Source organism: Bison bison, unplaced genomic scaffold, assembly GCF_000754665.1.
Source record: "Bison bison bison isolate TAMUID 2011002044 unplaced genomic scaffold, Bison_UMD1.0 scf7180017864386, whole genome shotgun sequence".
NCBI lineage: Eukaryota > Metazoa > Chordata > Mammalia > Artiodactyla > Bovidae > Bison > Bison bison.
This window is the reverse complement of record NW_011494958.1, coordinates 1,667,207-1,679,140: the sequence shown is the minus strand read 5'-3', so window position 1 is coordinate 1,679,140 and position 11,934 is coordinate 1,667,207. Positions and strand designations below refer to the sequence as shown.

At 39.7% G+C, this 11,934-nt stretch overlaps 1 protein-coding gene across 1 annotated transcript in view; it reads left to right on the top strand.

Annotated features, from left to right (window-relative positions):
• Window positions 1-394: 394 nt before the first annotated feature.
• Window positions 395-11,934, top strand: part of VPS37A (vacuolar protein sorting 37 homolog A (S. cerevisiae)) — a 33,712-nt gene continuing 22,172 nt past the window's right edge. The window contains exon 1 of the mRNA XM_010858373.1: window positions 395-808. Coding sequence (XP_010856675.1) covers window positions 684-808 — 125 coding nt within the window. The 5' untranslated portion in view covers window positions 395-683. The remainder of the gene's footprint in view (window positions 809-11,934) is intronic.

The window sequence follows — 11,934 nt, the reverse complement described above, 5'->3', positions numbered from 1 at the left end:
AAGGGAAGCCCAAGAATACTGGAATGGGTAGCCTATCCCTTCTCCAGCAGATCTTCCAGACCCAGGAATTGAACTGGAATCTCCTGCATTGCAGGCAGATTCTTTACCAACTGAGCTATTAGGGAAGCCCTCCCAAAATGTATGTGGAACCACAAAAGATCCTGAAGCCATAAAAATAATGAAATATTGCCATTTGCAGCAATGTGGATGGGCCTATAGGATAATATGCTTAGTCTAATAAGTCAAAGAAAGAATGTACTATATGTTACTGCTGCTGCTGCTAAGTCGCTTCAGTTGTGTCCGACTCTGTGCGACCCCATAGATGGCAGCCCACCAGGCTCCCCCGCCCCTGGGATTCTCCAGGCAAGAATACTGGAGTGGGTTGCCATTTCCTTCTCCAATGCATGAAAGTGAAAAGTGAAAGTGGGTTGGGGCGTCAGGGCCGCGGACCGCCAGCCTCGAGCTGCGAGTTCCCTTCTCTTCAGCTGCTGCGCTGACAGTAGCATGCCCCCCCGGCCCCGAGGACCCCCCGCCGGGCCGGCTTAGAGAAGACGTGGCTGCCCAGCACTTGGGCCGGGCCGTCCCTGCCCGCTCCTCCTCTGTCGCTGGAGAACCGCCGGGCTGAGCCGCTGGGAGAAGCAGGCCAGAGCCTTCCGGGGCCTCGGCCCGGGGACCCGTGGAGGATGAGCTGGCTCTTCCCCCTGACCAAGAGCGCCTCCTCCTCCGCAGCTGGGTCCCCCGGTGGTCTCACCAGTCTCCAGCAGCAGAAGCAGCGCCTGATCGAGTCCCTCCGGAACTCACACTCCAGGTGACTGGCCGCTGCCTCTCCGACCGAAGGAAGAAAGTAGGGCGGAGGCGGCTGGTGCTAACCCACTCGCAGCTCCTCAGGCCACTCCCGCAGCTGCCTCCCTTTTTTTGGACATATCTCTCTTGGTCCTGGGTCTCACGCTTGCTCTCCCGTCCCTGACCCACATTCAGGATTTCTTCCGGGACGCCCTTTCCCCCGCTCCCGCCCCCACCACTGCTCAGCTCCCCTAATTCCGACTTCCCTCATCTCCCCGGACACACCGCTGCCGGCTGCAGTCTGTCTCCTGTCTTGTCTGCAGTGTGCCTTGCTTTGCCCGGCTTCCTCACCATTTCCTTTTACCCACCTGTTTGCCGCGTTGGCCGAATTGTTAAAATACTATACTTGGCTAAAAAGGAGATTACTCTTCGCAGTTCAAGTTTCACGAATAGTGGACTATTTTTGGAGAAAAAACTTTGAACCCTAAAGGAAGGGGAAAACAAAGTTTTCATAAGTGAGTTCTCTTCTGGGAGTAACGTACTCAATCCTCTTAAGTCTCTAATAGATTTACCCTGTTCATTCTAACCCACCTCCCCGCAGCTGGTAACTATCAGTGGGTTCATTTCTCACTTTGAGATTCTTGTTCCTACACTCAGGAATTACCTTCAAGTCATTTTGATTGTTCTGCTGGCGTTGTTTTTGTTTCGTTTTGTTCATTTTCAGCGTGGTCAGGTTAGAAATATTTTGCAATTCAGATTATTTCAGCTGTTTTTATTGCAGGTATCTGTGACCTCTAGTGGTTTTAAAAAATTAGAACAGCCTCTTCATATGAATTATGCAACTATATTTACGTGTGTCAGCATGTATTTTAATGGAAAGATATCTGCATCTTAATAGACTATTCATATATTTGAAATACATCTTGAGATATTAAAATTGGTTAATTCTAGGAGCCATTTTATGTGTTATACTAATTTTTTTCTAAACAAGTTATAGTATGGAATAGTTTTAAATTTAGGTGTATTGTTAAAAGAAAAAAATCATTGCAAAATCGGTTGGCTTTAGTGAGGCCTGTTGCTGATTGAACTTCAGGTGTTCCTTGGTTCTTTTTCTTTTCTTTTTTTTTTCCTTTGGTTCTTTTTCTCAATTGTTCTGCTGTTCAGAACTTTAGAAAGGTGAGAATTTGTGGTATTAAACAGGAAAGAATAGCATGGTGTTTGATGTAATGGTAGCTTTCTTTTTGGAAAATTAAGTTCGTAGAGTTCTTAAAAGTCAATCTGACTCTGGTTTTCTCTACTAACCTGTAAGAGTCACTTTTACAAAATATGTTTATAAATTAAGGATACTCCTTTTTAATAAACACAACAAAAGTTCTCACTTTGGAAGGCCGTTTGTTTACAATTGCCAAAATACTTTCTAGAACCATACCTTTGGAATTAATTGCTTTTAAGCCTTTAGGATATTCTGTTAGATATTCTCACAGATGGCAAATTTTATTCTTTGAGGTTGGAGTTGAATTTTCAAATACTCCAAAGTCCCTTGCTGCTGAGGCTGGTAAATAAGGAAAGTGATGTGAAATGTATTGTGTATTTTTCTGTGTGTGTCTCCCAAACAAAGAGTTGAAGGCAGGAATTGCTAATCTAAGGAATTCTGTAATTAGCTTAAGAGGATCAGTAAATACCCTGAGTCAAAAGCAGAAAGGATCTATTTTGTTTGTAATTTTTTTTTGAGCCAGAAATTATGGATATATAATTAGACATGTGACATTATCTACAGTATTTTGTGATATTTTATGAACAGCTACCTTTAATTGCTTTGATTCTTATAATTTCTTTTATAAAAAATACTTGAAGTTTTTATTGAAATAGTTCACATTTATAAACTATACTTGGATAATTCTGGTGACAATGAAGTAGGTCATGTACATGGCAGTTTTTAAAGAATGGTATGGTCCCAGAAAAAAATTTCACCTATTCTTGTTAAGTTTGCCCTTTTAAGTTATGACATACATTTTAAAACTAGCAGGTAAAAATGAAACATCTGTGCAGTATCTGACAGTATGTTGCTTGAGTAACCAAATTCAATACTACAACTTAAAGATTTTTGTACAAAAAGACACTGCAATTGGTTATTCTGAAAATGCACTCTGTAAAAGTTGAAAGACTGTTTAAAATGGTATTTTAATGAATACTGCAGAACTTCTTCAATTATGAATATTAATGTATTGTTGCACTCCACCCCTCTGCCTCATGTTTCATACTCTGTCCCTTCTCCATTTACAGGATCAGCAGCTCTTTTTCTGCCCTCAGTGTCTCACTTTTTTTCTTCTCAGTAACCTTTCCCCACCCTATTCTCTCATCTACCTTCCAACTTCTATTTTCTTTTAACTACTTATAATTCAAAAAAATCCCGTATCAGGAAAGAGTCTCTTTAATTCCTTCCCCTAATTTAAACTTCTTTTTTAGTTACTTCAAGAAATTCTCTTTAAGTCTTATTGGTGAGGCAGGGCAAATGAAACCCTGTCATAATGATGACCAAAAAATTGTTATATGGTAGCATGTTTCTGTCTGCTCTGAAAAAGGAAACTGAAAGTTATGTAGATTACTAGGCTGAAGTAATATATGCCACTTTCTAAGTAACAGTCATCATAATATTCAACTTACCACTATATTTCCTGACTTTTTGGGGCAAGAGTAGAACTAATTCTGTTGTTTCTTGTACTTCCTAAAGAAGCTTACTTTAAGTCACACTTGATTTCCCATTTAACTCCATACTTCTGATTTCTTGGAAGAACATTACCTTTTTGGGTTCCTGGTCTGCAGGCCCACTTCTTTAATGGAGGCCAAGCCCCTTCAGTCTCTATGGGTAAATAGTGATTGTTTACTCCAGTGATGATGGGCTTATTCCCACTGCTAGTTATTGTCAGAAACCTAACCTAATCTTGGTCAGCGGAGTTGGAGAAGAAGTCTTTTGGGGAGCTACACGAAACATTTTTCTTAGTGATAGAGATGTGTAAAAGGAAATGCCTCTTTCTGTTTTGGGGTATTGTGTTACATGGAATGCCTGGAACTGCTTGGATCATGAAGGAAGGAAGGCTGACTACTGGATGTGGTAGAGTATAAAGATGGAAAGTCTGTGATGATATTGTGATACTGAGTTAACCAGGCCTGGAACCTTTCTGCCTCTAGACTCCTGTCTGTATGAGATTATACATATACATTTGTATTATACATACAAATCACACGTTCGAACTGATTTTTCTGTTACTTGTAGCTGAAACTATCCCCATTGATACACACCAATCCCAGTATTTAAAGATTCTTTAGAATTGAAGCTGTTAAGTATCTCCCTGCACTGTACCTGACAGCCAGAAAATACCAGAATCTGATGGTAAATCAACAGTTACCATCCTAACTATCCTGGTTTTTCCTCTCTCATTAGCTTCTTTATTACTTTACTTCCTTAGCTCTGAAACAATAGCCTGAAGCTGTGCTGTGAATGGTATTGTCTGTAATTAACTGCAAAGATTCAAAGTTATACAAATAGTGTCTTTGTTACCTTTTACTTCGGGATATCAGCTCTCTCAAATAAAGGACTTCTCATTTTAATAATCTGTTATGTGGTAATTCTGGTGCTATTTTATATTCAAAAAGAAAATCTAATTTGGGAGTTATTATATTTATCGGAATTGCTTTCTTCTTTTTCACTCTGATATGGGATGCTAGACAAAATGAATTTGAAGAAAATAAATGCAAACAAGCAAAAATTAATGACATCACATCATAATACATTAATGACTTAGGTGAACTCTAAGCTTTAGTTCCCATCTGTAAAATCAGGAATTGGGATTTTTATCCTGTAGAATTGTTGATATTTAAGTAATATGTATAAACATTTATTAGAGTTTCTGACACACAGTAAGCAGGTAACAGATTGTATTCCTTCTTTCCACTGCATGGTATCAATGTGCCTGCAACCTTTGCCTCATAGCCTACTTGGATCTAGCCAGCTTGTTAATGAATCGCTCACAGATCTCCATTTGTCTCTGGCAGGGCTACTTCTGACTTTCCATTCAGAAAGCAAGTCCATTCCAGAGAGTTTTTCTTCATAAATGAAGTGTAAAATTTAATTTTGAAAGGTTTCAGACAATACATGTAGAGAGACTAGAATATTATCTGACACACACTAAAATGTATCTATAAATGCCAGCTATTTTATATTTGTATCTTGAAGATTTTTAAGATACAATTAAGATATAATTGTATCTTAAATACAATAGACTATCTACATAGTCTATACACATCATTTTGAAATTTTCTTTTGCACCAGTCCTTCGATATTCTTTCTGATTACCCAAATCTTTAAAAAGTCTGTGACTTCTTTGGAGAGTCTGCTGCTGTATAGTTTTGTACCCTATAGCTATTTAGTTTAACCCCTGCTCTCAGGTATAAGGCTGTCTCCTGTAAACTCATGTGTTTCTGAGTAAGCCCAGATTCCAAATCTTTCTTTCTTGTAGTTTTTACTGTCAGCTCAAAAGGACTCACATACAGACTTTACAACACAAAAAGTTTGTAATGAGAGGATATGTGTATATGTTTTAACCAGTTCAGTGCTGTATTTTTTTTAATGGATCTGTTGTCAACATAGTGTGAGTTTTTTTCATTAAAATATCCAAATTTCCAACTTTTAAAAAATAGATTTTATTATTTAGAGTAGTTGTAGGTTCACAGCAGTTTAGCAGCAAATACAAAGATTTCTCATACAGACTTTGTCTCCTCCAACTTTTCATTCAAAATAGAAAGATCTGGCAACATAAGTTATGTAAGAATAAAACTTCCTTGTGAAAGAAAAATCACCTTAACTTGTTGCAATAAAAAATCCTACAAGAATCTGCTATGACAGCTTATTGAAGCTGCAGAAACCTACAGAATGTCAATATTTTGACTCTATAAATTTGAACTCCTAACAGTGAACTTAAAAATAATGTATAGCGAACGATCCCATAATTAAGGGAATTTTAATTTGGTACGTTGTCATATAATCTATAACCAGTGATTAAAAGTTACAGTTGTAGAGTATATGACACAATAAAGCATGTTACAATTTAAGAATACTTTTCCTAAATAGATAGTAACAGTCAAGTGTTCTTTCTAGTTAATTTTCCACATAGTAGTATCGATCCATACCTGCTTAAAAAAAAAAAGTTACCACACAGGTAATCATTTCTCCATTGCTAGTTGAGTCTGACTACATCTACTTTTTGCCTCCTACTTCTGAATTTCTTCCAAGCTGTCTCTCCTGCCTGCTCACCTAAGCCAGAAACCTGGTCATCCTGTTTTCACTTAGTCATCTGTGTTACCACTGCATCATGCTGTTCTCTCTGCCTCCATCTTATTCCCTTTTCTCTTCCACATGGGTGCCAGAGTAATCTTTAAAATTTGAGTTTGATGATGTTGTTCTTTTCAGTGGCTTCCTAACTCTTGCCAGCTTCTTTAGCTTAATGCCTGGTTGTCACAGAATATAAGTGATGTGACTCATGAAAAGGTGTCAGCAGACACAATGTGAAGTTTCTTTAATGGCAAAAGATACAGAGACTTTTAGAGACCCAGTGTTATTTCCTACTGAAGCTTTTCTAATTGTCCTCCTCTGTCTGGAATGTACACTTCATTTCCTTGGTTCTGTTTCCTGGGGTTAACTCTTATCTGACTTTTAAATGTAGCTCAGATACTATTTTTCCCCCAAAGACCTCATTTCCCCCACCCCTGTTTAGGTTAAGTTCTTTCTCCTGTGTTCCTATAGCATCTCTGTCATTATCCAATGTCTTCTAAAGAGCAGTGTTTCAAAAATAGCTATGAAATAAGTGGTCTGTGTCAAATAGATACAGAAAACAAAATTGAGTACTCTAGAATTTCTAAAAGGCTTTATGCTAACATGCCTCAGCATTCTCCAGGAGTAGGGTACAGTATGAAGCATCTTCCAAACAGAGCAATGAGCCATCTATTCAACTATTTATTTTAAATTTCAAGTTTCTTAATTATTCACTTCATATCAGCTGGTGTGTGTGTGTGAAGGCAATGTAATAGGGAAGAGCTTTTGTATTCTATTACAAGTTAATTAATAAAGGGTTGTTGCCTGTAAACTTCAACTACACATAATGGTCCATCCCTAGAAACCCTGCCTCACAAGTAATCAGCATTAAGGCCTGATGAGGCCCACCTGTGAGTGCCTTCAGGAAGGAGGAAATTAGCACCTCCCCACTGGAGGCTGACCAGAAACAGGAAATACTTGACTGTACTCCCTTCCTGTTTAATATAAAAGAAACCTGAACTCTTCCTCAGGCAAGATGGTACTTTTAGTACATGAGTCTACCATCCTCTTGGTTCACTGGCTTTCCAAATAAAGTCTATTCCTTACCCTAGCAACTGTCTCTGGATTTATTGTCCTGTCCTGCGCAGAATGGTACAGGCTTGGACTGGTAACTCAAGTGCTGTTTTCTTTTGTTCCCCTGAGGATATTGTAACAAATTTATAGTCTTCTGTTTGCTCCTCTAATTCTGTATCTTTGAGTGTTTGTGTGTGGAGCTTGTTGAGTTTGGTGCATGCCTCTAATGCTTTTGTTTTGTTCAAACCTTCTCTGTATGTAAGATTCCTTGTAGTCTTGTTTGTGGGTCTTTAGTTCTGTGTATCCTGGCCTGCCTCAGTTGATAGGTGAGGAAGAATGACTTGCTTTGTCCTGGGGCAAGCTGATAGTTGTCTTTTGGAGATGGAGGCTCCTGGGAGTCAGGAGCTTCCTGAGGTGCTGCCCCCTTAGAGGCTCCCTCCCCATGGATTTCTGGGGCAGACAGAACGGTTGTCTGCAGGTTGAAACAGGCCGGACACCAGGAGAGAGCTCTAACTTCCTGCTGCTCCAGGCTTCTTCTCACTGTCTACTCAGAGAGGGGCTCCTGCCCCACCTTCCACACTCAGATTTGCCGTGACCTGGTTCAAGGGCTTCAGCTTTGCATTGGTCTTATGTTTGGGGGTTGTCATTAGTTCCTATATTTAATTTTTTTAAACACTTATCTTTTCCTTTAATCTCATCCTTTTTTAATCTTTTATCTTTCTAAGATTCCTCAGAGTTCGTTGTCAGTGTATGTATGGAACCCTTTACTTTCCAGCACTGTTATATAGATTTGCTTCTTAAAAGTCAGTTTCAGTATTTCCTGGAGATTTAAATGGGAGAGGGAAATTGTCTAATGTCTTTATCTAAGCATCTAAACCTTTTATCGACAAGGATCACCTAAAACCCTTCCTTGAGTTAAACAAGGGGAAATGATGGAATCAGAGTCTTGATCTTTTTCAGTCAGTTGGTGACTGAGAAAACAGACGGGACCACGCTGTTTCCATTTCCTTGGGAGATGCAGGTGCTGAATGCATGGTAGCTGTTCAGCTGAACCTAGTCTTAGTTACAGAATCCAGGTTTACACAAAATATAAAGTGAGGAGATAAATGATTCTTCTGTGAAAGGGATCCCAACCATAGCTAGTGTGTCTTGCATTTCAAGGTCTGTTTACGTATGGTTTTAGGGGCTGTCAAAAGTAGAGTGGATGCCAGTTAACCACACATTCTGACAAAAGTTAGCTGTCTCAGCTTTCTTGAGTCCAGAACAGACTCAGAGTTGCTGAAATAAAACCATAATAATTCACTTTTCTCAGAGAACCTAGAGAATAAAATTATTAACAGAAGATCATTTAAATTTTCTCTGGTGAGATTGCAGTATTACTTTAGAACACATATGTGTGTTTACATCCAAAGAGTACTACCTGTCAGTGTAAAGATATGACTGTAAGAATGTTTATCAAAGCATGGTTTATAGCAGTAAACTTGGAAACAATCTAAATATTGATGCTGAAAACTCAGCCTCTGTGCATCAATCGGAATAAAATCTGAGACAGAGTTTTGGCTGAAATAGAAAAGAATAGCTTTATTACTTTGCCAGGCAAAGGGAGACACAGCCCACCTGTGCCCTGGAAAGCTGTGTGTCCCAACCTGGGACGATTTGTTGAAAGGTTTTAAAGCATGTTCAAGGGCAGAGTTGCTTATAAGGAGCTGTGTACACCCATGCCTTTAGTCTGGCCTGGGGGTGGGTGAGGTGGGGGGCAGTCTCCTCCCTTGTCTCCTCCCTTGTCTCCTCCCATCCCTGATTAGCAACTGTTTGAATTTGCCCTTTCAAGGTCATGGAGACTGGAGTCTATTCCTACAAACCAGAAGTGTGGGGACTTAGAAAGGCTTCCATGCCCAGGAACCCCCAGGGGCCTGCTTAGTTTCAGTATTTAATGGTACAGAATAGGTTAAACAATATATTAGAACATTATGTAGACGTTTAAAACTCTTGTAAAATAACATTTACTGATTTGGAAAAATAATTTTTTTCCCTGTTGAGAAAGAATTATTTTTGGAATAAGTTTTTAAAAAGCTACTTGAAATAGCAAAAAATTCAAAATCACATTTGTGATAAAGATTCGGGGAATGATTCTTGTTTTAATTAAGTAGAACAAGCATCTGCCATTTTATCTAACACAACTAATGTAGAGAAGAAAGCAGCTTTCCTTGATGCTCTTGCTCTTAGGGTTGGGCCTGAAAATTAAACCAACTAAAGATTAATAGGAGAAAAGTACACAAATTTCATGTGAGTTTACATATCAGGGAGATCTTCAAAAGGAAATGAAGAGCCAGAGAAACAGAACTGAGCATTTTATACTGGGCTTGATGAAAGTCGTGGTGACAGTTGTGGAGGGATGTGGTGGGTTAAGGAGTGCACAGCACGCCTTAGTGATACTGCCAGCTGAGTGCCAGCGTGCATGCGTGCTCATTCACTTCAGGCCTGTCCTTTGCCACCTTTGCGACCCCACGGATGTGGCCCGCCAGGCTCCTCTGTCCATGGGATTCTCCAGGCCAGAATACTGGAGTGGGTTGTCATGCCCTTCTCCAGCGGATCTTCCCGACCCAGGGATTGAACCCAGGTTTCCCACATTGCAGGCAGATTCTGTACTGTTTGAGCCACCAGGGAAGATCTGTGTTGCAGTGAAGCATGTCACATGAGTTATTGGGTTTCCCAGTAGATATAAAAGTTATTTTTACATTATACTGTAATTTATACATTATACTGTAGTTTAGTAAGTGTGCAATAGCATTATGTCTTAACACCAATGTATGTATTCTAATTAAAAATACTTTATTGCTAAAAAACACTAACCATCAGTATCAGTGAAGCACAATAAGATGAAGCATGCTTGTAATTATAGTAAGTGGGAGGGGCGGGGGCCATGTTGCAGGGAACAATGATGCCTTAGCAAGTCCGGCTTCTTAGGTTCTTTCACTGTCCCTGTGTCTTCTGAGATTGAGATGCTCCTTCCTCTTGGTGTAGGGTGGGCACCTCTTAATGAGGTCTTAAAAGACCTATTTTCTGTTTTAAGAAAGAAAGATAAGGAGGGAGAAGGTCAGAGTAACTTTCCTGTTTCTGCTTTTTTCTTATATTCCTTCAGTTTAAAATATTGAAGATGCCAAGGTGCCACATTTAGGGGCAGCATGTCCTCAACCCATCAGTTGCCATGGCTAACCTGTTTTGGAATTTGTTAATGATGATTCAGTTCTCGTTAATATTACGAATACTGCCTTTGACTTCCCTGGTGGTTCAGACGGTAAAGAATCCACCTGCAATGTAGGAGACTTGGGTTTGATCTCGGGGTTCAGGAAAACCCCTGGAGAAGGGCAACATAATTATGGGGACAATGAACACTTCTAGCCAAAAATTATTTTAATCAAATTCACTTTGTTTTCTATAAAAAGACAGTGTCTGAAAAAATGACTTAACACTTCAGTACTACAAATTTAGATAGGCTCCAACTTAGATATGTATGTTAAATGTTTGCTTAATGATGCTAAAATATATTGAACAATTATGGTATTATATGGGGAGGGCTTTACCTGCATTATCTCACTTAATCTAACAACACTTTTAGCAAGATGGGTATTTTTAACATCCCCATTTACCATGTGAGAGATAAGGCTTAGGTAGATTGTAATCACACAAGTAAATGGTGGAGGAAGGATTTGACCCCAGGAAGCCTAATTGAAGCCTAATATGCTCTTGGTCACTAAAATGCTCTACTTGGCTTTGATACTGTTGTGATAAGTATTCCTCTGAAGCATTGACACCATTGACATCTAAGATAACAGAAACAAAAAACTTAAGCCATTTTATTGATTACACAGTGTTTATATCAATACAACTGGGAAAACTGTTTAGTATCCTAGTCTGAACCTGATCCCCAAAGAGAAACTTTAAGTTAGTCTTAATACTGAATATATTTTGAGTCTTTTCCCAACTATTTCTTCTCTTCAATCATAACTTCAGTCCACGAGATGTCAGAGGGGACATCTATGATTTCTCCGTAATTCCATCCCAACACTCTTGAACCTTTCAGGCAACCTGAAATTTACATATTTGAGAGGCTAGGTTTTTATCAGAAGGCAAAAAAAGTCATCAGTTCAGTTCAGTTGTTCAGTCGTGTCCAACTCTTTGTGACCCCGTGAATCGCAGCATGCCAGGCCTCCTTGTCCATCACCAACTCCCGGAGTTCACCCAAACTCATGTCCATCGAGTAGGTGATGCCATCCAGCCATCTCATCCTCTGTCGTCCCCTTCTCCTCCTGCCCCCAGTCCCTCCCAGCTTCAGAGTCTTTTCCAATGAGTCAACTCTTTGCATGAAGTGGCCAAAGTATTGGAGTTTCAGCTTCAGACTCAGTCCTTCCAATGAACACCCAGGACTGATCTCCTTTAGAATGGACTGGTTGGATCTTCTTGCATTTCAAGGGACTCTCAAGAGTCTTCTCCAACACCACAGTTCAAAAGCATCAATTCTTTGGTGCTCAGCTTTCTTCACAGCCCAACTCTCACATCCATACATGACCACTGGAAAAACCATAGCCTTTACTAGACTGACCTATGTTGGCAAAGTAATGTCTCTGCTTTTGAATATGCTATCTAGGTTGGTCATAACTTTCCTTCCAAGGAGTAAGCGTCTCTTAATTTCATGGCTCCAGTCACCATCTGCAGTGATTTTGGAGTCCCCCAAAATAAAGTCTGACACTGTTTCCACTGTTTCCCCA